The 25105-nt window shown below is 48.9% G+C and overlaps 12 protein-coding genes across 12 annotated transcripts; 5 read left to right on the top strand and 7 right to left on the bottom strand.

Annotated features, from left to right (window-relative positions):
- Positions 1 to 181: 181 nt before the first annotated feature.
- On the bottom strand, positions 182 to 1273 carry N7525_006482 (SDR family oxidoreductase; the record flags this gene model as incomplete). The annotated part of the gene is made up of 2 exons (XM_002569008.1): positions 182 to 598; positions 647 to 1273. The coding sequence occupies 2 exons, from the start codon at positions 1271 to 1273 to the stop codon at positions 182 to 184; spliced, it is 1044 nt and encodes a 347-aa protein (XP_002569054.1).
- A 1501-nt stretch (positions 1274 to 2774) lies between these two features.
- Positions 2775 to 3743, top strand: N7525_006481 (uncharacterized protein; the record flags this gene model as incomplete). Its single annotated transcript, XM_002569009.1, has 1 exon — positions 2775 to 3743. One exon carries the CDS (start codon positions 2775 to 2777, stop codon positions 3741 to 3743), a length of 969 nt encoding a protein of 322 aa, XP_002569055.1.
- A 1151-nt stretch (positions 3744 to 4894) lies between these two features.
- On the bottom strand, positions 4895 to 6187 carry N7525_006480 (serine/threonine-protein phosphatase; the record flags this gene model as incomplete). The annotated part of the gene is made up of 6 exons (XM_002569010.2): positions 4895 to 4967; positions 5020 to 5092; positions 5147 to 5680; positions 5750 to 5855; positions 5918 to 5959; positions 6026 to 6187. 6 exons carry the CDS (start codon positions 6185 to 6187, stop codon positions 4895 to 4897), a joined length of 990 nt encoding a protein of 329 aa, XP_002569056.2.
- Positions 6188 to 6764: 577 nt separating this feature from the next.
- On the bottom strand, positions 6765 to 7893 carry N7525_006479 (proteasome inhibitor PI31 family protein; the record flags this gene model as incomplete). The annotated part of the gene is made up of 2 exons (XM_002569011.1): positions 6765 to 7657; positions 7710 to 7893. 2 exons carry the CDS (start codon positions 7891 to 7893, stop codon positions 6765 to 6767), a joined length of 1077 nt encoding a protein of 358 aa, XP_002569057.1.
- Positions 7894 to 8175: 282 nt separating this feature from the next.
- On the bottom strand, positions 8176 to 9822 carry N7525_006478 (acyl-CoA dehydrogenase family protein; the record flags this gene model as incomplete). The annotated part of the gene is made up of 3 exons (XM_002569012.1): positions 8176 to 8512; positions 8563 to 8931; positions 8987 to 9822. The coding sequence occupies 3 exons, from the start codon at positions 9820 to 9822 to the stop codon at positions 8176 to 8178; spliced, it is 1542 nt and encodes a 513-aa protein (XP_002569058.1).
- A 550-nt stretch (positions 9823 to 10372) lies between these two features.
- Positions 10373 to 12865, bottom strand: N7525_006477 (phosphatidate phosphatase App1 family protein; the record flags this gene model as incomplete). Its single annotated transcript, XM_002569013.1, has 1 exon — positions 10373 to 12865. One exon carries the CDS (start codon positions 12863 to 12865, stop codon positions 10373 to 10375), a length of 2493 nt encoding a protein of 830 aa, XP_002569059.1.
- Positions 12866 to 13741: 876 nt separating this feature from the next.
- On the bottom strand, positions 13742 to 15839 carry N7525_006476 (UV-endonuclease UVE-1; the record flags this gene model as incomplete). Its single annotated transcript, XM_002569015.2, has 2 exons — positions 13742 to 15277; positions 15342 to 15839. The coding sequence occupies 2 exons, from the start codon at positions 15837 to 15839 to the stop codon at positions 13742 to 13744; spliced, it is 2034 nt and encodes a 677-aa protein (XP_002569061.2).
- Positions 15840 to 16744: 905 nt separating this feature from the next.
- On the top strand, positions 16745 to 17913 carry N7525_006475 (uncharacterized protein; the record flags this gene model as incomplete). Its single annotated transcript, XM_061213753.1, has 4 exons — positions 16745 to 17080; positions 17132 to 17550; positions 17605 to 17728; positions 17782 to 17913. 4 exons carry the CDS (start codon positions 16745 to 16747, stop codon positions 17911 to 17913), a joined length of 1011 nt encoding a protein of 336 aa, XP_061068184.1.
- A 221-nt stretch (positions 17914 to 18134) lies between these two features.
- N7525_006474 (MFS transporter) lies at positions 18135 to 19093 on the bottom strand (the record flags this gene model as incomplete). The annotated part of the gene is made up of 2 exons (XM_002569016.2): positions 18135 to 18839; positions 18896 to 19093. The coding sequence occupies 2 exons, from the start codon at positions 19091 to 19093 to the stop codon at positions 18135 to 18137; spliced, it is 903 nt and encodes a 300-aa protein (XP_002569062.2).
- Positions 19094 to 19382: 289 nt separating this feature from the next.
- N7525_006473 (uncharacterized protein) lies at positions 19383 to 19664 on the top strand (the record flags this gene model as incomplete). The annotated part of the gene is made up of 1 exon (XM_061213752.1): positions 19383 to 19664. The coding sequence occupies one exon, from the start codon at positions 19383 to 19385 to the stop codon at positions 19662 to 19664; it is 282 nt and encodes a 93-aa protein (XP_061068183.1).
- Positions 19665 to 20254: 590 nt separating this feature from the next.
- On the top strand, positions 20255 to 22789 carry N7525_006472 (DUF3435 domain-containing protein; the record flags this gene model as incomplete). Its single annotated transcript, XM_061213751.1, has 5 exons — positions 20255 to 20553; positions 20606 to 20840; positions 20916 to 21238; positions 21302 to 21690; positions 21753 to 22789. The coding sequence occupies 5 exons, from the start codon at positions 20255 to 20257 to the stop codon at positions 22787 to 22789; spliced, it is 2283 nt and encodes a 760-aa protein (XP_061068182.1).
- Positions 22790 to 23674: 885 nt separating this feature from the next.
- Positions 23675 to 24469, top strand: N7525_006471 (uncharacterized protein; the record flags this gene model as incomplete). The annotated part of the gene is made up of 2 exons (XM_061213750.1): positions 23675 to 23694; positions 23755 to 24469. The coding sequence occupies 2 exons, from the start codon at positions 23675 to 23677 to the stop codon at positions 24467 to 24469; spliced, it is 735 nt and encodes a 244-aa protein (XP_061068181.1).
- Between the last annotated feature and the right edge of the window lie 636 nt (positions 24470 to 25105).

The following is a 25105-nucleotide window of genomic DNA, read 5'->3' as shown; positions in this document are numbered from 1 at the left end:
AACTATGACAGCCTCATGGGCAAACATTACTCCAGCGTTGTTCCCTAGATACAATAGTTCCCTCGGTCTAACAGAAACTAACAGGGGAAGACGATTTCAAGAGATGTGTTATTGTGGAGGTCCACGACAAAGTTCTTATATCCGAAATAAAAAGTACAGCACATCACATTCACCTAATAGTTCAGTGTCCGATGTTCTCAATTTCCAAAAACCGATTCACAGTGTCCACAACCGTCTCTTCAAGGTCTCTCGGAGCAAACCCAATGTCTCTGATCGACTTTCTGTTATCCCCACCAGCTACCTCACTCTCCTCAGTCCTTCTGGCAGGGAGGCGCCCCACAAGAGAGGGGAAGCGTTCTCTTATGATATCAACAAACTGCTGCCGAGAGTAAGTGCTGGATACAGTCAGATATCTCTGATTAGAGGCGATAGCTGTTTCATAAGCTCTGACATGAGCTTTAGCCGCGTCTCTGACATCAACACATAAAGGGATAAGCGTCTCTCCCGGGGATTCTAACTTTGCATCCATGAGTTCGTACACAGAGGCAAGAGAGGGGTTGGCGGATATGTCGCTGGTTGGGATGATAATCGGACCGAACTAGATTTTACTTAGCGGGTAGGATCAGACCAGAATTACAGAACGTACGATCATTGGAGGACAAATAGCAACGAGGTCGAAAGAAGGCTGCTCCTTTTCTATGAAATCCCAAGCCGTCCTCTCGGCAAACTGCTTGCTAGCAAAATATCCGACAACTCCGGACCCCGTGACTACCTCATCCCAAGTTGTTTTGGCCCAGTCATCTTCGGTATAAAGATGGTCACGGTCGAAGCCCCGAATCGGATTGATCATTGCGGCTCCGGACGACGTCAACACAACCCGTTTGACATCTGGGCCGTTTCTTTTAATGGACTGCAAGATGCCGCGAGTCCCGGATATGGCTGGTATGAGAAGATCGTTGACGTTGTCTGTCGTGGTAAATGTATAGGGCGAAGATATATGAAACACCCCGGTGACACCTTGCACAGCCGTGTCGTACGCACCCGGGACTGTCATATCTGGAACGAGGACGTATGAGAGCCGTTGACTATCCGGAGCATGTGCTTGGAGAACCTTCTTTACCATAGCCCCGGATCTAACGGTCACTCGCACGGAATAGCCTTGTTGTAATAGCTCGCGGACGACATGGGATGCCAGGAAGCCGGAACCTCCTGTCACTAAGACTGTTTCCGGGGAATTTGGAGTATCCTTGGAAGATGATTTAGGGACTGTCATCACTAGATTATGAACAATGTAATCTTAAGATATTGCTTTCGAATTTTGTAGTGGCGTTTAAGTACTGTTCGAAATATAGAAGTGCCTTAAATATATAGTTCTTGGGATCACTCGATATCCACAAGTCAAGGTATGAGATGTACTGTTACACATGAAGTTGCACATCTAGACACATTGAGCAATGAGGATGACGGGTTAAATCCCAATGTCCCATTTCAACCCATGTGGTTGATAGATGGTTGGTTTAGAGTGCAGTGGAGGGTTGCACAACAGCTGGAATGTGCTGTCAACATGCACCCAGGAAATATATTATGCTTATCCCGCCTCTTCCCCTTTCAGCCACATACTTCTAATTTATATTTTCTCATCAGACCTCAGCTGGGGAAGTTATGCTAAGAATTGTTATATTTAGGCTCGTGTGCAGAAAAAGGTGAACAACTGCAAGCCTCCCACTTAGTTTTCGGCATATCTTACGATATTAAATTAGGTATAACTGTATAAGGACTAGGCGATCCTATCCATTACAAACCCACCATGGAACACGGGGTTAGTGTAACGTACTACGCCATAGTTTCTTCTTTGAAGTTCATTAGACTCTTATATCCTGGCATGTCCCTTTGGCTCGGGGTACAAGACTTCATATTGAGCATTTGTATGCAACCATCTCCCAAAGTTACCTAGTGCCTACGTACTCTGGGAGAATGTCACTTCACCTCTTCATCGAATCCAAAGGTGACTATACACGCCTAGCGAAACCTACACAAAATTGCTAGGTGCGGAATTGACCGTCTTCCAACTGTTTCAAATATTCATCTGGGCATCTTGACTTCCACGTGGAAAAGAAAACATACACACTATAACCAACAACTTCCAGTGACCTGGTAACAGGTACTGTCTTCGAGGGCTTCGGCCCTACAATTGTGGTCATCGGCCTGGATATACTCCTTTGTTTTCGAGCTTCCCCGAACTGGAACACGGAATTTCTTCGAGGTTGGTTCGATCGGCGATACGGGGAATAGCAGCTAGCTAGTTATTTATTTTCCTGTCCCAATCCAGAATCCAGGCACCAAATTCGTTGGACCTGAAGGCTATAGTTCCCCTTCATAGATCGGTGGTCGGCGCTTCGGCCTCCGTCCAGGCGAATCCGGAGAGCGAGGGACCGACCCCGACGCTCGGATTCACCTTTGAGTGTTAAATTTGACTGAATACGAGGAAATCGTCACTTTATCGCGTCAAATGGGACCCGATCTGCGAGGTCTTGGATGGTTTCATAGGAGAATTTAGGAGCTTAGAAGCTTGGTGACTGAACTAAAATATAAGACTTGCGAGGCCATTTGTACATATGCTGTAACTATACTTTCTCCCCAAGTGTTCCGCAGCTTCAGTCCGAAAGAAACCAATCTCTAACACTATTACACTCTTGATCGAATGAAATATATCTAAACATCAAAGTGTGTACTCCAACCCTCTATCCTACAGCCAACCCTAACAACCCTAGAGAATGGGAGGACCCTATATGCCTAGAACAGCCTCAGTGGGAGGCCGACCAACAGTCACCCTCGATATCCCAATATGCGCCGTCTTCCTCGCCCTTTTCATCACCGGCGCCGCCTGCCACATGACCCTATTCCGACGCAACCTCGCAAAAGGCCACAAATTCATTCCGTCAGCCGCAACATTCGGTTTCTGCATGTCTCGCATTATCGCAAACATCCTTCGCATCGCCTGGGCCTGTCACCCGACGAACATCAGACTCGCAATTGCAGCAAACATCTTCGTCGCAGCTGGCGTGGTGCTGCTCTTCATCTTGAACTTGCTCTACGCACAGCGTATGTTCCGAGCTGTCTACCCTGTCCTGGGCTGGTCACGACCTGTATCGTGGGCGTTCAAAGCTCTCTATATTCTCGTCGGTGTGACGATCGTTATGGTCATCACTTGTGTTATTCAGAGTTCGTATACTCTCAACCCAAACACCCTTCGCATCGATCGCGATATCCAGCTCTACGGTCAGACTTATTTCTCCATCATATCGTTCCTGCCGCTTCCTCTTGTCTTGCTTGTTCTTTTGTCTCCGGAGAGAAAGCGAATTCAAGAGGTTGGCTCTGGTAGCTGGGTCGTCAAGGTCTTTATCGTTGGACTTGTTGGCTGTTTGCTCTGTCTTGGTGCATCTTTCCGTGCCGGTACCTCTTGGATGTCACCTCGTCCTGTCACTGACCCAGCCTGGTATCACAGCAAGACCTGCTTCTATATCTTTAACTTCACCATTGATTTTTTGGTCGTGGTGATCTTCTTCGTCGGCCGTGTTGATCAGCGATTCTGGGTTCCGAATGGCAGCTCGAAAGTGCGTCACTACAGACGAGATGAGGGTCGTGAGCAGAACGCGCAAGCTGCTCAGAAGATAACTTCTCTTCCGGCTTATGGTGAAAAGGATATCGAGAGTGCGGGTAGCAGCGTGTCTCTGAAGGGCTGACCGAAGGAACAAAATAATTCGAAGGATCTGCATTGCATTATAAGGCGTACATCATTTGAGCTCCTAGGTTGTACGGATATGTTATAACATTAACAGAAAACCCCATCTTCTATGTATAATATAGCTTTATGACAGACAGTCAAGGAAACCATGAACTTAAAAAGACAATGCTGGTTACCTACCTCTACCAGCAAGACCTGATGAGTGTGGCTTTAATATGTTGATATAGCAACGTTCAATCATAGTGAGCTGGCGTCGCAGAATATTCCAGTAAGAGTGTTACCGCTATATCCTCCACATGATGTAGGAAACCCTGACAGAGGGAATTTTATATGCAATTTTAGCATAATCAGCGTGATTGACCTCCCAGACACAGTCGTGCGTATCCTCGCATTATGTATTCCATGGATAGTTATTGTGAGGACTAGAAGGGTTGTTAATGATTGTAACGCATTCCGTCATGTTTTCAGCAAACCGGTAGAGCCGCTTTTCAGGTCGATGTAGCACTCATACGAGGGAAGTGGTTTCATCACATCCCCAGAGCTGGGTCCTTGGGACTATCAGTCCTAGATCATCGGAACTTGAACTATCCCCCGTTCAATCAGCCCGTTCAATCAGTGCCTTGTTCGAGAAGGTCCAGGCGGCCGTTTGATGCCGGTGGAGATTTAACGGGCTGCTGATACTCGACTCGCAATACCTTCGGGGACGTCTGCTCAGAGGACAGACTTTGTTCATGGCAGAAGAAACCGGGCCCTAAGGAGGCACCAAGCAATGATGAAATAGATTTCTCATTCATCCCGGGGGAACTTCTGGCCTATAGAGCTGCAGGCAGGGATCAATCGTCCAGGGCCAGTTCAGCAAGGAAATGACGTTAAGCCTTTATGCGTATATCCCAGTTTAGCAATACCAAGGGAGCCCTGTTACCTCAATTAACCAGAGAAACGCATTAATTACCAAACAGAAATATACCGAAGGTATTCCTATAGTCTCATGGAACTGGGTCTTGCAAATGGTCTTTTATTTTCATGATTGGTATCAACAAGTGGCCAGGCATCGAACCATACAGAATTAAATAGGCGAGAGCCCTGTTCGATTGCAACCCCCATTCTCCGCCAGTCCAATTGCCTCTCGAAGGACAAAAATGAAATCTATCAAAGGAAATAGTCAGGTGTGCGCCTCGATACCATAGGTTCTCCCGCTCGGGGGCAAGGGTCGAATTGTAGGCTAGATCATGTCAGTAGGAGATCCAAAGAAATGATAAACAAGGAGTGCTCACAATGTGTATTTCAAATGCTCGTCAATCTCCATAATGGCGGCTTGGTTGCCGCAGCGGTAACAGTAATTTGGTGCTGCAACCCGGTTAGTGCTTTGCCCCATCAGGTGTCTAGCGACGAAAGACTTACCTGAGAAAATAGTGACCACATTCCGATCCTGCGACCAGTTATATCCTTCCATCACCAATTGATGGGCACGTGCCACCAGAGTCAAGCCATTGTTGTGGTTGAAGGCTTCGGAAATGTCCTGTCCGAACGTGTATCCAGCACCACGGGGAGAGATTCCCCATCCACATCGGTCATCGGGATCACTCCAGAGCAAATCACACATGGGACCTTCGTGGGGAACTTCTTGAATACGATCAAGCGACCGGATGTTGTCGAGAGTGTCAATGGACGGACTCAGTCCACCGTGAAGACAGAAAATCTGGTTTTCGATGAGAGCAGTGAGGGGAAGGTAGTCGAAAAGGTCGGTGAAGTATTTCCACACGTTGGCATTGCCATATTTGCGGAGACATTCGTCATAGAATCCGTAGACCTGTGTGATCTGTCGAGACTCGTGGTTTCCACGGAGGATGGTAATACGCTGCGGGTAACGGATCTTCAGGGAGACCAGGAGGGTCACTGTCTCAACTGAGTAGTAACCACGGTCGACGTAGTCACCTATATCAAGAAAAAAAAAATTAAAAAACATTACCCCACAACGCGTTCATCCGACCGACGTCCACTTACCCATGAAGAGGTAGTTTGTATCCGGGTTAGGACCGCCAATGCGGAAAAGCTCCATTAAGTCATGGAATTGTCCGTGTATATCACCGCAGACTGTCACTGGGCATTTCTGTTCGAATAGGTCAGTGGGTTGGGCGGGCAGGACAACAACCCGACCGAGAAACGACATACCACTGGCTGCACATTGGATTCCTCCTGCAATACCTCTCTTGCCTGGAAGACACAGAAATGAGCAAACTCGAACTCATCATTATCAATCTGTCAAAACAAGAAACCCACCCGATCGCACAGCCGCCGCACGTCCTCCTCCGCTAATTGCTTGCAAGTCATCAAACTCTCGATCCAGCCGTCCAGAGTCGGTATGGACCCGGGGTCGTTTACTGGCGACAGGTGGTGTGGCTCGGGGGACCGCGCAGTATCGATCTCCATGTTGTTATCCATTGCGTCGGTATGCTCAGCTGGCTGAAAAGGAGGGGCCAGCTGGGGAGGGGCGGTCTCGTGAGAAAACAACGGAATTCGTGGATGGGCGGAGGTATCGTGGGGATTGGAAAATATGTGGGATAATTACGCTCCAGATGGAAATTCAATTAAAAGACAACTTCCCAAGATTGATTCAAGGGATAAGGGGATGGGACTTGGAAACGCGAGAAAGGGAGAAGAGATGGGAGTTCGGGAAGGTCAAGTTGAGAGTGGTGAACAGATGCGCCACACTTCAGCCACACACCGCTTTCTCCAAGGTTGCCTACGTAATTATCAACTACACCATTGTATAGTTACGTAGAGTCAATGGGTTTATATCTTTGTTGGTTTGTGTTGGACATATTGGCAGACAATACAATACGTGTATAGGGAGATATCCCACGCAATGGACCCAAAAGGTACGGGAAAAGACACATCAAAACGGGCATTAGAATATGACTGTAGCTTCTTGGTATTCCTGCCAATTTCGAAATAGATCTGTGTCAAGAAACAAAGAGAAACGTCGTCTTTCATAGTAATCTGCCTTTCTCATCACTCGTTAGATAATACCCCCGCCAAATCCACCACCAAACCCACCAAACCCACCCCCACCTTGTCCATTATTACCGGACGGTCCTCGATTACGACCAGCAGGTGGCTCACCAGGTCCTACGGGATCATATCTGGCGCCTGGTGGTACACGGGGGTCGTACCCACCATTACCTGATCCTCCTTGTCCGCCGAAGAGAGGGTCATCAAAGGTAGGATGCATACCCCCGCCACCTGGACCAAAGCCAGGGCCCATAGATCCGCGCAAAGGATCATTGGGACCAAGTCCTGCTGGGTAAAGATCTCGTTCTCCAATGTTGTACGGACTCCTGCCTCCAAGTCCTCCTGGATATCCCTGCGGGGGCCGGTTCATCTGATGCTCATCTTCGAACCCGGGCGGGGCAAAGTCTGGTGGGTTGGAGCGTCGGGGAGCTGCCGCTAGGGGATCATCAAACGGACGTGGACGAGCAGGCTCGGGGAGGGTGCCGTCTTGGGGAACACCCCGCTGTCCTTCTGCTTGTGGCCTTGCTCTGGGCGGCTGGCTTGTATCTTCATACCCCCCTTTGTACAAACCGGGCGCGAGTTTCTGGATGACGTTGACTCTGAATAAACTGACTAAGTCGCCTAGTCCAGGTGGCGAGATGAAAGCCTCCCGCAGAGACGCAGGGATATTGTCCGAGGAAGATAGTGGGAATGCAGAGGTGGAGATGTAGTTTTTGACGGGGATGTCGAACGAGCTGGTCCGGTCATCTCCCAAGGCCAGTGCAAAGATCACTGCGTTATTTCCCAGCCGACTCACTTTGAGTAGGTACTCCGTCGAAGACTGCGCATGTGCGTACCGAAAGGCAAATGTATCGTTAGCGTTCCATTCTGTGGGGAGGGAAGGTGTTATTGTAGATGATTCTGGAGAATATTAATAAGAGTTCACCATACGGTCGAAACAGACTTGACATACCTAAGTTGTGCTCTTCACCGAGACCAACCAGTCTGAAATCAACTGCCACCATGCATGCATGGCCGATCAGAGCCACAGCCTCATATGGTGTTCTGAGACTCGGCTGTCTGTCACCTGCGGGCTGGATAGCTCTCACAGCAAGGTCGAGGATATTATCCTGATGAAAGGCATCGGCTGGAACCATTTTGACGAGATATTCTTTATCTCAGACGCGAAATATTGGATGAGAGAGAATATGGTATATCATGGGAGATGATGATGCGGCTCGCTGATGCCTTCGCCGTGGAGCTAGCTGCCTTGGGAAAGCTGTGGCGTCGGGACAAAGATCCCCCGCTCCAGCTATCTGCCCCACTTGCCTATTCTATTTTTGGCCAAGCGGAGAGCCGCACAAGTGTATACAAAAACATAGAACTGTAATGTTGAATGGAATAATTCGATTGATACATTCGCTCAATATACTGCCACTCTATAACATCGACTTAGGGAAATTCTTCATTGCCTGCCGCACGCCCAAATCTGCCAAAATCTCCTCAGTTCCACCCAAGATGGCATCGAACTTGTACGTGCGATGGAACATCTCAATCACCTTGCCCATTCCCGACTGAGTGAGGCCGCGACCACCAAAGATGTTCGTAGCGAGGCTGGCAATCTCGCCTGCGGCTTGGGTACAGTGTGACTTGAGCAATCCGATAGGTCCACCCAGAAGCTTCGCTTGCTGGGCGTATGTCATGTTGCACATCTGGTAGGCAATGGATTCAAGCCATGCCTGGTTAGATTCGGCGAGAGAGATCATGCGAGCAATCCTGTCGAGTGTTAGAAGAGAAGATCGGCAGTGAATGATTAAAAGACTTACTTTTGGCGAATAACTGGTTGTTCAATCAACTTCTTGCCAAAGACGATGCGCTGGTTAGACCATTTCATGGTCTCTTCCACAACCATCATTGACATGCGGACCACGGCAGCCACCATCATAAAGCGCTCGTGGTTGAAATTGCTCATGATAACGATGAAACCCTTGTGCTCCTCACCCAGGAGGTTCTGAACCGGGACCTTGACGTTGTCAAACTCCACGAAAGCAGTAGCAGCAGCGGTCGAATATGAGGTCTTGATTTGCTTGGTCTCCACGCCCTCGCCGCGAGGAATCAAAAGCACCGAGAATCCCTTCTCGGTACGGCAGCCAGTGACAAAGTAGTCGGCGAACATGCCGTTCGTGATCCATTTCCTAGACGTAGTTAGCGCAAATCACTTATTAAACCAACAAATGTGACCCAACTAACTTTGTTCCGTTGACAATATAGTGTTTCCCATCAGGAGTCTTCTCTGCAGTAGTCTTCAGACCCGCCACATCGCTACCAGCAAAGGCCTCCGTGATAGCCAAACACATCTTCTTCCGGCCCGACAAGACCTCGTCATTGAGGCGCTCCTTGAGTACAGGATCATGCAACCATTGCTGTACAGCTGTCAAACTAATAGCCATACCGGCCATGTTGCCGTCCTGGAAGCCTCTGGCATTGGCACGGACCATCTCCTGTACAATGATCATATCATGAAGATAATCAAACTCCTTTCCATCCACAACCCCGCCGAGCAAGGTGCGGCCATGCAAATGCTTTCCAGGACCCAGTCGCATAGCCAGGATATTCGTCTCCGCCATGCGGTTGATTAGCTCTTGGCTGATGTAGCTGCCATCCTGCTCCTTCTCTTGCGCTTCGGGCGTCACGTATTTATCCGTGAACTCCCGGATGGCCTTTTGCAGGTTTCGGTGGGTTTCCTTGTAGTAGGGGGACTTGAACTGTGGTCGCAGCCATAGGGGTTCTGCGTAGGGCACGGGGCTCAGAGCTCCAGGGAACGGCCGGATGACCTCCGGCTTTTCGCCTTCGACAACACCAATGCAGAGCTGGTCACGGTATTTCTCCAGTACCTCCTGGCGGTGCAGGTTGTAGAAATCGGATGTTGCGTCCTTGCCAGCTACCTGAGCAAGCACGACGCCACCGCCGGGGTGGGCGTCGACGAAATCGGTCAGATCATAGACTTGGTGGTCGATGATGCACCAGAGGGAATCCTCGGTGTTGTGCTTCGCAACTTCCGCACGCGTGAGAGTTTCTGAAGGCATGTTTTTGTAGGGATGAAGGGGGGAAGAATGGCGGGCTACCCCAGATTATAAGTCGCCAATCATGCAACTGCTGTTTCAAATTGAGCCGAGGCCCGAGAAAAGTGATGTCAGCATCGTCGGTTTCTTGGCTGCAACCCCCAGCCCCAGCCAACGGGGACCTCGGGATCAGATTCTGATTACTGGTCTCGCATACGATGTACAATTGGTGTTTTCGCAAGGGCAAGCTGTTGAATTATAATCATTAAGGGGGTTATAACATCCTACGACCCACCGTGGATGTGCCCAAGTGCGATCGGTACGAGCCATTTTCAGCTTCAACTAGGCCTGGAAAGAAGAAGCAACACAACGTGGAGTACATGTACGATGGATATAGTTTCAGGTGGGGAGATATTGAAAAGAATAGGCTTCTTTCTATGTAGTATGTACATAGAGGCTATCAAGATGATCAGATCATTGATACCAACTATGTTTCTAAAATATATCTCAAATCGATGGAGCAACAAGTGGAGTGTATTCATGGGCACATCTTGACATGTATGTCTACACGTCGTCAATGATCCCCCTTCGAACGAGCAGCATTGATATCTTTCACTGCCTGCTCCATTAGCCACGCACAAACAGGCTGCGCATCGCTTCCAACGCGCCAACTGCCCAGCACAACGCCGTGCTGTTCTAGCACTTCACTTGCGCGGTCCCAACGGCGTCGCCAAAGCTCCTCACGCTTATTAGGAAGGGGCGCAGGCGGCACACCCGACTCGTTGGACCCTGTCCTTCCGAGTGATTGGTTTGATGGAGTTTTTCGTAGAGAGGGAGATCCCGAGAAGTTGAGCCGGTCGCTTGCATATTGGAACCCTTGGTATGCAGCCTGGGCGGCTGCCGCTGGGTATGATTGAATGCCACTCGCGGCAGCCGGAGTCCGAGCCGGCGTAGTTGGTGCGGTTGATGCACTTGGATCTGAACTAGTTGCTGCAGACCCGGTGTTTGTGCGACGCGGAGGGGGACGAGGCGGGGCTGGCTTGGCGCGTGCAGCTTGCGATGGACTCTGCGCGCCTGCAGAACCATCATCGAGGCCTTTGAGCCACGAAGAAGGAGCTTCATTCGATGATATCCCAGCGCTGCTCTGAGAGGTTGAAGGCGAGGGGTCCACATCAATCAATGAATCTGTCTTAGGCACTCCACGTCTGGGTGGCACAGGCGGGACTGGTTTGCGTCTGGGGGCCTCTGGCTCTGGTGCCGGCTTCGAGCCTTTTTCTGGCACATCGGAAGGTGCAGCAACGTTGCGCAGAGAGGATGGCTTGGAACTCTTCGCCAAATCAGCCGGCGTAGAAACCATGCGCAATGCGGATGGTTTGTTTGGTTTCGCTGGGCGTGGCCGTGGGGTGGTGGGGTGAGTAAGCCCCGCGGGAGGTGGCTGATCGTCGATTATGAGATCTGTAAGATCAATCAAATCCTCAAGGTCAAGATCCTTTGGGTCTGGCTCATGATGGGCTACGGGCACTGTAGAGTCAACAGCCGTACCACTTCGAGGCGGCAGCGTCGGTCTGTTGGTGGCGGCATCCGAGTGGTCTACCACATCTGGCGAACTGTAACTGCGTTTAGACTGGTCAAGATGGCCGACGGATTTGTCGAAGAACTTCTGGGTTTCTGAGGTCGTAACATCACGAATGAAGATACCCAGAATCTGGCCAGGGTTTGCCAAGACAATCTCAGTGTAAACCTCCAGATCAGCTTCGCCACTGTCGCCGACAAGAATGAATTTTCGTTCCGGGAAGTCCCGCAGAATTTGTTCTAATGACCCTCGTTTCCTCTCTGCGGTGGGCTCAAAGATTCCTTGAAGCATGCCTGAGTACTGCTTGAGGTGGAAAGACCCTGGAGGCAATCCCACCATCTTGAAGTACCGCTCAAGGAGGGGATACAATTGCCAGGGAGCATTCGACACATAGTGAATTTGCACACCTTCACTGGCCAGTTTGCAGTACCAGTCACTGACTCCCTCGACTGTAAGTTCATCCAATTCACGGATGAAGGTGTTGCGGAACATCTCTTTCGCTCCACTGGCAATGGCTGAGTGCTTGACTGTATCATCGATATCACTGATCAAACTGATTCCAACCGGATCAATGACCTCAATCGGCCTTGCGACAGACAGGTCCTCAGATGCGAGTACGCGAATATGAGTTGGCACAAAGGGCAGTGTAGCGCGAAGAGTAAAATGGCCTGAGTCATCCGTCATGATATTCCGAGACTTGCTTTCATTGTCGTTGAAGAAGAACACTGTCACAGGCATGCTCCCAACGGGATTCGTCAAGAATGGACGAAGTCTTTCCATCAGATGGGCGTTCGCCATGGATAATTCATCTTTACTCAATTGTGCAGCAGGCTGTTGTGTTTGCTCCGCATTCGAGCCTTTCCAAGCCGGATCTGCTTCCTTCTCAGCATTGGCGACTAATGTTTGAATCTCCTTGTCGATGTATTCATCATCTCCCTTCCCAGTGATCTTGTCGTTACTTTCGTCATTTCCATTTCCAGATGGCGCAGGGACGCCACTCAGCTTCCTGGCCAGGGCAATCATCAACCGGTGCTTTCGACTCATCGGTCCCCGACCAGGGGAGTAAATCCAGCCACGCACGTCAACGGCCACGACTGCATCTTCACTCTCCGTCGCATCCCATGTAGGCGAGGAGAGATCATCATCCTCTCGGGTTTCACCCCGGTATTCATCGATAGTTTCTGACCACGAATCACGTCGCGGGCGAGGGCTGGTACCGGTGTTCTTCTTCTCTGTCAATTTCCTAGCATAACTAGGGAAAACCACCATCTCCTCATCGCCTGACCGTGCAATTTCCACATCCGGGAATGCACCAGGGGTATTGTAGTAGTCCTCATCGTGGTCATTCCTCTGCCCCGACCATTGCGAGGTATAGGTCTGGCGTAGCTCATTTGCCGCTTTGAAATATTCGTAAACCTTCTTTCGGCGGCTACCAGGCGCAGCAGTACCATCTCCACCCCCCGGTCCCCATGATGAAAGTCCAGATTGCGACATCGGGTCTATCGTTGTGTCCTTCGGTCCGTGGCGGGGTTCGCGGATCGACTTCGGGTGTCTTGCAGCTAGGCTGCTAGGGGATACTGCAGTGGATTTCCACGGCCTTGATCGTCGTTGCGTACCGAGAAGATAATTCACAAGACGCCCGCCAAGTCTGCTATCGCGTGCAGCGAGTCGCGCTTGTCGCTGGACGATCGCTCGATAGACTCGCGATTGCGCCCGGTGTCGGAGCGCGGGCAGGGTCTCGTGACGGATGCCCCAGAGACGGGAATGGGCTCGTCTGGCTGAGTGGGCGCCAATGATCAGACGGAGTATACGCGAGAGTCTGCTGGGTCGAGGCTCGCGGGGGAAGGAAGGGAAGAGGGTGGTAGGCGGGCGTTTGAAGAGAGAGGGCCTCGACCGGGGGAATGGCCAACGGAAACGTGATTTAGGCGCCAGGGTCTCGTGTGGTATGATATATGGAGAAGGTAAGTGTATTCCGAATCAGAAAAGTCAAGTCAAGTAAGGCTGCAGAAAGTTGATTGCCTGCGGGGAAGAGATCGGCCATGACGATGATTATTCGGATGTTCTCACCGCGTTACAACCGAAGATTCTAGGCGAGTATTATATCCACGAGTATTTTGTTCATATTTACTCTGCTTAAATTACTAGTTATAATCATCTAATAATTAATCATTCTATTCATACATATCTATAATATGTTGTTGTGTGGAGGGTGTACAGGTGAAGCCCATCGTGGAGGAAGCAGATACCCAGGCGCTTTGCATTGATCGAACATAATGTTGATCTATACATAATCTAGCCATAGAGCCTCTTGCGAGATAATATCTGCGAAATAAAATAGTACACTAATATACATGAACTACCAGGTGCCAGTTATTCACTGTCCTCGGTGTAGTTCACTTTCTTCGCGCGTGAACTTCGTCGCGAAAGTGATATCGAGGCCGGGGCGCTGTCCACTTCCACTGAAATCTCTTCGGTGTTTCCAGTCTCTTCCGACTCTGATGTAGACTCAATCAACGATGCCTTGCGCTTGCGAGACCTGGACGAGGGTGTGCGTTTCGTGCCCCTGCTTGTTTTCTTTACCGGCGTTTCCATCTTGCTGGGTATATTTAGGGGAACATCTGCGACAGGCTCAATCTTGCCCTTTTTGGAGGCGCTTTTCTTGGGACTTGGTGCAGCTTTAGGCTTCACGATTTTCTTTGCCGGTCGGAGCCATTCTTCCATGCCCTCGGGCCAGTAGACTCTGCCATCAGGTCCACCCATTCCGACTTCTTCCTCCGGGATGGTGCGAGGCGGCGGTATTGAGCCTTCCAAGTCCACGAAGCCGCCATTCTTCTTGGACTTTTTGGGTGGCTTGAATGGTTGGTTTTCGTCGAGGCGCATGAAGGGTATTATTTCGTTCACAAGATTGTGGCCGGGGAGTTTGAAGTTTCTCATCAACTCAAATACGGCCTGTTCTTTGTCCTTGGCCTCGATCATCAGGTCCATGGTAGGTGGACAAGGGGGTAAAGTAGTAACACGGGCACTGTGCTTGCGCCGTTGGCGCGGGGTGATGGCAGATGCGGTCTGTTCGGAGTAATGCATCTTTTGGGTGATATTCTTCCGAGACCACGTTGCTGATATACGATCATATAGAGGTATGATGTCCTCGGTGCCTTCTCGGAGCTCATTAGCGTCAAAAATGATATTATGGTGGTGATAATCGAGAACAAGAGGGATATTGAGCTCCTCGCAGATAGGCAGTAGATCGTGAACAGACCAGCTCACATCGTCATTCTCTAGAACCAATCGGTTCTTGATGTCCTGTGACAACATAGCGTAGTTCTCCCGGAACCGTTCCAATGTGGCAGCCTTATCACCAAACACTCCACCCATATGAAGGATCATGACCGCATCCCGGTCCTGCTGTGGAGGGAGTTTGAGTAGCTGGAGCATCTCCGAGTGATACTCGAGATCGCGGACAGAATTCTCGATAACTTCTTTCCTCGGTGATCCAAATTGAGTGAATTGGCCAGGGTGAACCGACACCCGATGTCCAAGCTCTGCAACCACACGCCCTACATCTGCCAGCGCCTCCGAGGCGAAGGGCGCCAGCTTATAGCCATATTCCTTGTGACTTGCAAATGGGAACATCTCACTGCTTAGTCGCATGAACTTAATGCCATATTTGTCGTTCCAACGAATGATCTTGGTCAAATCGCGTACATTCGCCAAGGCCAGCGCCTCGACGAAGGCTTGTCCGCGTGCAACATCGGCTGGTTGGTCGCGGTCTGGACGATTCTTGGTCGGGTGTGTGGGCTGGTCGGGATCTTGGAGCGGGTGTCGATTCTCGAGTATAGAGGCGATTCGACATGTCCGAGAACAGAATACGGAGGGCGTTGAATAGCGAAGGTACGTATTTAAACAGGCCTATTCAAGTCAGAATCGATGGGTCATCGGCGGGGTATATCGTGTCCAGCACGGTGTAACCCACATATCCTAATCGGCCTTTCCAAGGGAGGGGAAGGTAGCTGCTGTTCACCGGAGGTGGTCGGCCGAGCGCCTCCTTCAGCTCTTCAGAATCAACGGGGATATCTTCATCTGATTCTGGGTCCAATGCAGCTTCTGCCTGACCAGCAGGCAGGGGTATGTCTCCATTGAGGATATCCACCGGCTTCGCCTCCGGTCCAGGCGTCTCAGTCGCCCTGACCATATCTTCTGGACGATGCCTGTCAATCTTCTGCGAATATGCACGTGACTGTGTAGACCTCGATGTGTTTAGGGGATGCGCAACCCTTTTAAACGAGGAATACGAGAAGCGCAGAACATGGTGAGCCGCATGATGGGCATTGTGAATTGGGGCGAGCGATCTGGTTCTCGCCACAGGAACGGGTTCAGGGATCAATGACGTATGTCGAACCTTTTGGCTAGCTTCCAAGGAATGGACACGGATAGACAGACCCTGTAGCACCCGAGGGAAAGACCGACACATTCAGCGGGCTTTTGGAGGTATGTCAATGAGTGTTGGTTTGGAGTTCGGGATGTTCCACGCGCTAATTGACGCGACTCACCGCATCAACGTTATTACCTCAATTAGTTAATTAATTAACCTAACTTAACCAACCTCCCCAACATCAAAATGTCGATTCGATGCAAATCCATCTCAGTAATATCTTCAAGGCTGGACATTCCTGGTCTGTAGTAACTGTAATATACAACAAATGCAGTAAATCATTCCCATCCACCTGTCAGATTTAGTAAAAGTCGCACGAACCTCTTCACCTGCAGGAAGTGGGACGGCTTCCCTCCTGAATAAACTATGTTGTATAACTAGTGCCTGCATATGTGCTCCGCTATTATTTTATATTGGACACATCACAATGTCATTGTAGAAAATTAGATCGTACAACGGTTTTCTCTGCAGGGGCTATATATTATGTACAACGTTGTACAATATGCAGGTTGTTCCTGTTATATTTCCTACGCGGGTACAATGTCTCTAAGGGAAAGCCCTTGTCTACCGGGTTGATCCGAGGGACGTACATATGTACGGATCTGCGTCCAGAGTCCACACCAACTGCCCATCTGGTACTACATGTAGTATCCTTTCAGTGTCCTAAAGTAGCCTTCGGCATACACACCGCTTCCCCAAGGACTGAATGTGGACATGGGCCGGGCTTGCACAAATGGCATTGATTATAAAAGCTAGGAGGACCAGAGCCCAGAGATCAGCGGGTTCTAGGTCTCCGAGACAACACACGGCTCGAACTGAAGGCAAAACGGGTGTAGTTGTTAAAGGACCGCTTTGCCAGTTACCCAAATATCGAGTACGCTACTCTCGACATTAGCAAGGATCCCTCAGATCAGGGTTTCGATGGCCGTAAATACGACCTCATTATGGCCACTAATGTCATCCACGCCACTGCATCTTTGAACGACAGTCTGAGTAACGTGCGGAAACTCCTTTCTCCCACGGGGTGGTTCTTGCTCCATGAACTGACACCCACGTCCAAATGGATCAACTATATTTTTGGAACTCTAGCTGGTTGGTGGTACGGCGATGCTGACGGTCGGTCAGATGAGCCGTATATAGGTGCCGAGCGCTGGGCAAGAGAACTCCAGGCAACTGGATTCCGTACTCCTGAGGCTGCAGTTTCGGATTCAGATCATCCATATCAGTTGAACGCCATGATCGTGGCTAGACCAGAAGTTGATATCTCACCTAAGAGATGCGTCACGCTCTTGGCTTTCTCTGAATCATGATCGATTGGCCCTTTGCTTCAGGTGCTAGAGGGCAGGGGATACCTCGTTCATCATTTGTGGTTTGGTGAGCCTCTGCCTGACGGACAATATGTGATTGCCTTGCTTGATGACGAAGCCCCATTCTTTGAAAACATGGATAACCACCGCTTTAATACAATCAGGAACTTGATTGAGAGCCTAAATGGATGTGGTATTCTCTGGGTGACAGGCTTATCACAAGCCAAGTGCCAGGACCCGAGGTTTGCCCAGATCAACAGCATAGCGCGGACGATTCGCAATGAAATGCTTGTCGACTTTGCTACTTGTGAGGTTGATAATCTTGAAGTCTCTTTGGAGAAACTCATCGATGTATATGAGAAGTTCCAAGCCCGCCAGGAGGACGAAACCCTCAAGCTTGAATTCGAATACGCTATTGTTGACAATACTGTCAAAGTTGGGCGGTACCATCCATTCTCATTGAAAGATGAGCAACAGACGTTGTGTTAAAATGGTAGCATGGCTCTTCAAACGAGTAAGCCCGACCGCTTGGCTGCGTTACACTGGGCTTACGAAGATACCAAGACTCTGAAAGGAGATGAGGTGGAAATCGAGACGTATGTAACGGGTTTGAATTTCAAGGTACGTCCGAACAACGAGTGGGTAGAATAACAAATACTGACACAAATTCACAGGATGTCTTATGTGCTATGGGCATTGTTGAAGCGAAGGATAATGAATTTGGCCATGAAGGCGCTGGCATAGCCCGTCGCATCGGTCCCGAAGTTCAAGGTCTGAAAAGAGCAAGCGGATTGCGTGATGTGTGATTAGATATAGTATAATAATAATTCACTTCAAGTGTGGCGCAAGTCTTAGCTGTGTGGCCAAAGAACAAACCAGGGAAATAAAAGCAGCGAGGTATAACAGCCAGGTTTCGCCACTTCCTACACTTTATGCCCTTAGAACCCAAGATGTTGTGGCTTAGGGTCGATAGCCGAGGGATATGAACTGTACCACGTCGACCGTTTCTGATTTATAATTTTTCTGCTCAGACTTGATGGGATAACCCGTGCTGAGGGAGCCGAAACATCGTTGCCCAAATCCCCAATGATACAGCCAGCATGGCGAGCAAGATCGGCTGCAGCACCGTCACACCCTTAGCCTGAGCAATAGCACCAATCATAAAAGGGAAAACAGCACCACCACCCATAGAGAAGGCGGCCGCAAATCCAATAGCAGCAACGTGGAGATTCTTCGGTAGCAATCGTGTCGCCACGATCACAACTCCCGGGAAGACAGTCCCCATAAAGAATCCCACAAATGCAACCGCAACCGCGGACACGATGAACTCAGGCACGAGCCAGAAGACAAGCTCAAGAGCAATTGCAAGCAAGACGTATATAGCAATGGACAGCTTCTCTCCAATTCGTGGTGATACAAATCCTAGCACGAATCGACCGACTGTGATGCCGAGCCAGAAGCCGGTCTCTGCCATTCCGGAATCAAATGGGTCGCCGTGTCGGACATTCGTCATAAATACAACAATCCAACCACCGATTGCTACCTCAATTCCACCATAGAGGAAGAGGAAGATGGCGCATATCCAGGTGACCTTATATGTAAGTGCAAGACGCGTCTGAGAGAATGCTCCTCCTCTGTCTGGGAAACTGGGATTCTCTTGTTGATATTTGCTTCCAGTTTCAGCCCAAAAGGCGGCAGTGGAATAAATTAGCGCGACAACAGCTGCTCCGGTCTATATGTCATCGTTAGTTTGTCGATGTCGAGTGGTTGCAGAGAGGGCCGAGATACCATCAGATAGTAATAACAGTACCATTCCCACCCAGCTTTGATAATCAGACTTGTAGCAACAAGAGGGCTTATTGTAGCTCCCACGCCATAAAATCCATGGAAGAAACCGAGCACTTCATGCGAGTTCGCCATGTTCCCGATCCATACATTCCATGCCGCATTGTGAAATCCGCTCCCCAAGCCAACCAGAACATACATAACCACCAGTACAGGAAAGGGTGGATGAACTGATATGACTGCAAATGCAATCGCATGGCAAGTTGGAGCAATTGTTGTGATTCCTCGTCTGCCGAGGGTCTGATGAACTAGGTTGCTTAGGACAGCGGATACAGTATATCCCACAAAAGGCGAAAGGAACACTAGGGAAACAACCGTGTAGCTTTTCTGGTAGTAAGTTTCTAGCTAAATAAAATTCAAATAGGATGGTCAGCTATTGTATACAGCAGATATCAAGTAAACCTGAGTTTTGGTGACACAAACATAGGGAATGATTGCTCCATATGCAGCATCATTGGAACCCATCACGAATGCACACCAGAACGTGGCGGTCACCTTCCATATTGTTGTTTTCGACTCGTTCCACCTTGGTGCAACGTTTACTGCGTGCAAAGGAGCAATGTCATCGGTCTCTGAAGGCGTTGCTTCGGGCGTATATTGGTATCCTGTAGGTTCGCTTGGCGATGGTGGCCAAGATGCACCTGGGCTCGAGCTTGCGCTTCTGTTCATTTCCGTAGTGACACCTCTAAAGACTGAAAAGTTCTTGGTGTGAATAAGAATCGTGAGATTGAGGGGTATATGAGACATGTAATCATGCGGGGGAAACAACTGGCGAATGTAACCCCGAGATCCTATATGTGTAGATTTATAGAGCTATCCATGTCCAATAACATGGCTCGTAAGTTCTATATCGTTCCGAATGTAATACTAAAATAAACTAGCAGACGGCAAAAAGACTGCCAGAAATGGCCGCAAGTGAGGCCGTTTTAAGCCGTCAATCTGCCAAACTTCATGCCACGCACCTCGAAACCCAGCCACGCCCACCCTTGGGGCTATGGTCTGCATCCCTCCGAAGCCCCCAGTGTCCGCTGAGGCTGTCGCCCGTGCATCCTGTCTCCACCCACACCAGCCCGTCCGCAGCCTGCGGCCTGTGGCCTCAGGGAGCGGCACAACATGGGCCAACCCTGATTCCCACGTCTACTCTCCTGCCAGCATTTTCATTCTGGCTAAGAGATGTGGTTTCCGAGAAGGGTTATTTAAATGGACGTTGCTTCCCTAATCTCCAATATTATCCACGCTGCCTACCAACTTAAAATTTTCTTCCACTTGCACCTTGGATAATTCTACCCATTCCACCACAACATGGCCCGCTCTCGACGACAGGCCAGGTCAGAATCGTATGACAATGATTCACAGACTGGAGAAGATAGCTCCAACGACAGCGGCGACGAGCAGTACGATACCGACCCGACAGAGCCTGATTTCGACGATGATCAGCTCAAAGATGCTGGTGATGTTGCGCAACTTTTTGCAGATAATGAAAATTCTCCCGAGTATTACCTACAGCAACTCGCAGAGTTTGACGAGTCTGTGTATACAAAGGAGGATTATAGCAAAGGCACCACTGTCCTTCTTGACCAGGTCGAGTCTCGTTGGAAACAGTATGTCTCATTTGCTCCTCCCTCTTTCCATCCTTTAGCTAAACCCTGTCAGATTTTGTGCTTGTCTCCGCAAAGATCCTGAACAAGAATTCCGGAAGCTTTCCATTGCCATCTTGCATACCTTTCTCGATTGGGCCTTGAATTTGCGACGGGGCAAAAATGGAAGGCGGTTGCCTGGAATTAAACGAAAAAGCTCACTGGAGACGTTTTGGAAGGTCTTTCGACTCGTTTTCGAAAGGGCAACCTCAGAAAAGATCGGGAAAATGATGAATCGACAGATGCGCCGGGTAAGAAACGTAGTCACCCCTCAGTCTCCAAGGCTTCCTACTCTATGGTGTGGACAGTTCTGATTGATGTCGCAGGTGATCCGCAAGTTAGCTCAAAAGCATAAACTGTCTCGGAAAGGCCGCGAAAAGTCCACTATGTTTGTGGAAGACTTGACTATGGTCGTAGAAACGGCCATCAGTACGACGAAGAAAAAATTTGGACACGGTCGGCATCGCATCGAGCTTTGCCTTTTCCTGCAATTGGCTGGCCTCACAGCCAATCGCCCTCAGGCAGTGCTGAGTTTAAGGTATCGCCATATCGGGGTCAGTCTACTACGAGATCCGCAGGGCGGCCCTCACAGAATCTTGATCGAATTCAAATTCGAATACACGAAGGGGTTTCTGGGCTCCAAGGACGAGTAAGCACATTGATCTAGAGAAGTTTTAATATTTCTTGCCATGGCCCGCTGACTGTCGGATAGAAATACATATATCCTGCCGGAGATTATATTTGACCCTTCGCTTGTTCTCAGTCCCCATGTCTTCTTGCTGGGGCTGCTTTTTGCGGACCGTGCCTTCAAGAGAGTTGACGGTGAGGAGGTCCTAACGTCCGCAGGGCAGCTTCCTCGCTTACATATTCGGGATGGGTGCAACGAGCTTCCATTGCTGCTTGATCCAGCCCTGGACGACGTGCCGGTTTTTCGGCAGACCGAGCGAACATTGCAAGGAATCGGGATCTCAACCGATAAATGTTTGCCTTACTCAACCCTTCTTCCTTGGGTTAAAAGTGTTGGTTCCATTACTGGCTTCCGACAAGTTGCCCGTCCTTATAGCCTTCGATACGGGGCTGGAAAGGCGTTAGATAATAGCGGTAATTGTCTTCCTACTTAATCCTTGTCGTGTAAGTTCAAATGACTGACTATCTATGTTTAGGAGCTGTGAGTGACTCACTTCGCAACCTGATCATGCACCACGCCGATAGTCGCACTTTTCTGAAGTACTACCTCGACCGACGGATTGACAAGAATCTTCCTGCCATTATCCGAGGTCTAAATCCAGATGACGACATTATGCATGCAGCTTGTCGAATGAGCCGGACCATTGACCCCGACCGCCCCCAAGAATTGACGACTGCCCAAGCCTCCTCAGTCAATGAATGGCCTGAAATTTTTGTCCTCATCCAGCGTCGCGATGCACTTCGCCAACAACTAGGCCGTCCACTCTCACAGCACCGGGGAAGTCCAAAATACGAAAGCTATCAAAAGCTGAATCAAGAGCTTAATAGTGCAAGGGAACGGGCTAGAAACACATTGCTGTGGCAGATTCAGCAGAAATATGATCAAGAGCAGCCTATGTTGGAAGTACAGCGGCAGCTGTCCGAGACGAAACTGGCCGAGTCGGTGACGACAAAACTACGACACACGGAGGAGCTACCCGAGCCTCAGAAACGTTTGATTGAGCGTATTTTAACTCTTCCATCGCCGACATTGGACCAAGAAATGTGTCGACGCACTGAAGCTATTGATGCTGTGGCCGCTTACTGTCAATTTGAGGAAGGTATCACATGCCGTTTGCCACAGAACAAAAGGGTTGAAAGTCATGTGGCCGAGAGCGGTTACGTCGATGATCAGAAGCCGGAAAGCGAAATGACTGAGGTCCAGACTAAATCGGCAAGCCCACTCGAAAATGCTATTCGATCTGTCACAAAAGACAATCGACCCTTGTTTTGCTTTATTTGTGTGGGACAGCAAAACCTAGCCCTCAAGAAGCGTGTGCAACTATTCTCATCGCATGGAGATGTTTCGAAGCATATCAAGCGAAAGCATCTACAGAACCTTTCATCAAGTACTGTTATTGCTTGCAATGTTTGCGATAAAAAGTTTGCAGAAGTGATGCACTTTCAGCGCCATGCTAATGATTCTCACTCGACTGTGACCGGGCCTCTATGGCGCGCAGTTTCTAAGCAATAACTCGTTATATTAGTTTGTTATGCATAGAATATATTAGATCCTTGAATTCAAATAACTAGATGGCCTGGTTAGCTTTCATAGGACCGGTTTCAAATGTACCGAAGTAGCTGTAGCAGCAACAGCAGGAGGAAGATCTAGCCACATATGCTCATTTCGAATCCTAGCGCAGTTCTGCGATGTTCTGCGGCGAAGAGAGAACTGGATCTCATTTTTTTTTTTTCAGTGTGTTGACTTCGATTATCCAGATGACATCATTGGTTATGATTTTGGTAAAATGATTCAAATGTACTGAAGCATCAGACGATGTGCTGCGGCAAGGAGAGAACTGAACTACCTGCTTTGCTGCTGAGGGGGGTGGAGCAATAATAACAGCACATGCTATATTAATGATTTTCTTCATGGTTATGCCTGCATTAATTGGAGGTTTTGGTAATTTCTTATTACCATTATTAGTAGGAGGTCCAGATATGGCATTCCCTAGATTAAATAATATTAGTTTTTGATTATTAGTTCCTAGTTTATCTTTATTTATATTCTCAGCTACTATAGAAAATGGAGTTATAGCACCAATCCATATCAGGCTTAGTGCTGCAGTCCATCTCCATCTTGACGCCTCAGTACCGCAGCCGTCCATGCGAATCACTTTCTTCCCTCGCCTAGGCTAGCTAGCACTTGGTAAGTTTAATATAAATGCACCACTTGCCACAATGGATGGTTTCATATCTCCTCTCCCTTCAGAAGCGCTCGCTCAAGAAATAAAGCCCCCTATATTTAGTAAGCAATTCTATCCTTCAATTTCTACTTCGGCTCCCTTCTGACGACCCTCAAAGATACAATTTTCATCCCCAGGCTGGTGAAACGGACGCCCCGTCTTCTTCTACCAAAATGGTTCTTGAGTATCATAGGTACATTAACAGTCCTCATCTCTCACATTGGACCGGTTCTTACTGCTGATGTTCACATAGCCTCATGGAATCTGGTATTGTCCTGTTCGTCGTTGGCAAGGACCGAAAGCGATTCTTAATTCATAAGGAGTTAGCTAGCTCCTTTCCAAGCGAGATTCTCCGACCTCCTATAGTCGAGGAAATTGACGAGGTAGTCTTTGGCCGTTGCTGCGAGTTTGTATATACTGGTGATTACTCCGCCCCCTCTCCGATCTACGACGGCATCGGCAAACAATCATTGACGGAATCCGTGAGACGATGGGATCCTGCCAGACTTACCTGGAACTTTTTTCATCCAGAAAAGTTCCCCATTGTTTGTGCCGACCTACGCGAACGATTGGGTCAGGTGAATCCCACTTACCGAGCCAACGACGAATCGAGCACCGACCCTAAATACAGTTATGCAGATATATTTCTTTGCCATGCTGAAATGTATCGCTTCGCTTTCAGAACGGGGTGGACTGCGCTATGCTATCTATCACTCAACCGCCTTCTGGGGCTGCTAGCAAACTTCGCCCTGTGTGAGGAACGAACTGGGGATATTGTAACTATATTCAAATTTGTTTTTGAGAAGATTGATTCTGAGGAGACTGAGGGCATGGGAGACATCAAAAGGTTGGTGGGAGACTATGTACTGTGGAATTTGGAAATCTTGATGCGGGATATGGATTTTCAACTTGTGCTTAAAAAAATGCCGTCTTTGGAAACGGCCTTTTTCCGCCGGATGTGGAAATGAAGTAGAAAATAGATCAAATGTCATCTGGGGGCTTTTGAAGGACCATCCAAGTTTCAAGAATAGCAGGTGGTATTGAATCAGGGACCAAAAGAGAGTGTTGAAGGTTGAAACTGACATTCAGGACCCACGGTTCTTATTTCTAGGAGATATATTGCTCCTGGGAGACTAGTCCTGACCTGTAGAGCTAAGGAATCAAACTTCCTTCAAGTTACTTACTACAGGCCTGTATTCTCATTGTGGTCCTGTAGATAAATAGTCAGATTACCCTCTAACGAATGGTTGTGCTTGCCTTAACTAATTCTAGGAATGATTCCATTATCTGTTGTCGAGTCATGCTTAATGAAACGTTATCGGCAAATACTGTAACTGGTCAGCCAACTTCATACATCGTGCGAAAGGACAAGACACACCGCCTATAGAGAAGGAAGTATTGGACCAAAGATAATATAGTGGCAACCGACTTCGCCTTCCATACTGGAAACATAGAGATCTTCTTTCAAACCCTAATCACATGATTACATAATTTAGCAGGTTTTGTAAATACTAGTAATATTACAATTGAAGCAATACGGGTGGGGAAGGTACTGGAGCTTAAAGTTCAGATTAGAATCCTAGAATCTGAACACGTATCGATAT

The sequence above is a fragment of the Penicillium rubens genome, assembly GCF_028828025.1.
Source record: "Penicillium rubens strain IBT 27055 chromosome Unknown utg000003l_segment0_segment0, whole genome shotgun sequence".
Classification (NCBI taxonomy): domain Eukaryota; kingdom Fungi; phylum Ascomycota; class Eurotiomycetes; order Eurotiales; family Aspergillaceae; genus Penicillium; species Penicillium rubens.
This window is presented reverse-complemented; position numbering and strand designations above follow the sequence as displayed.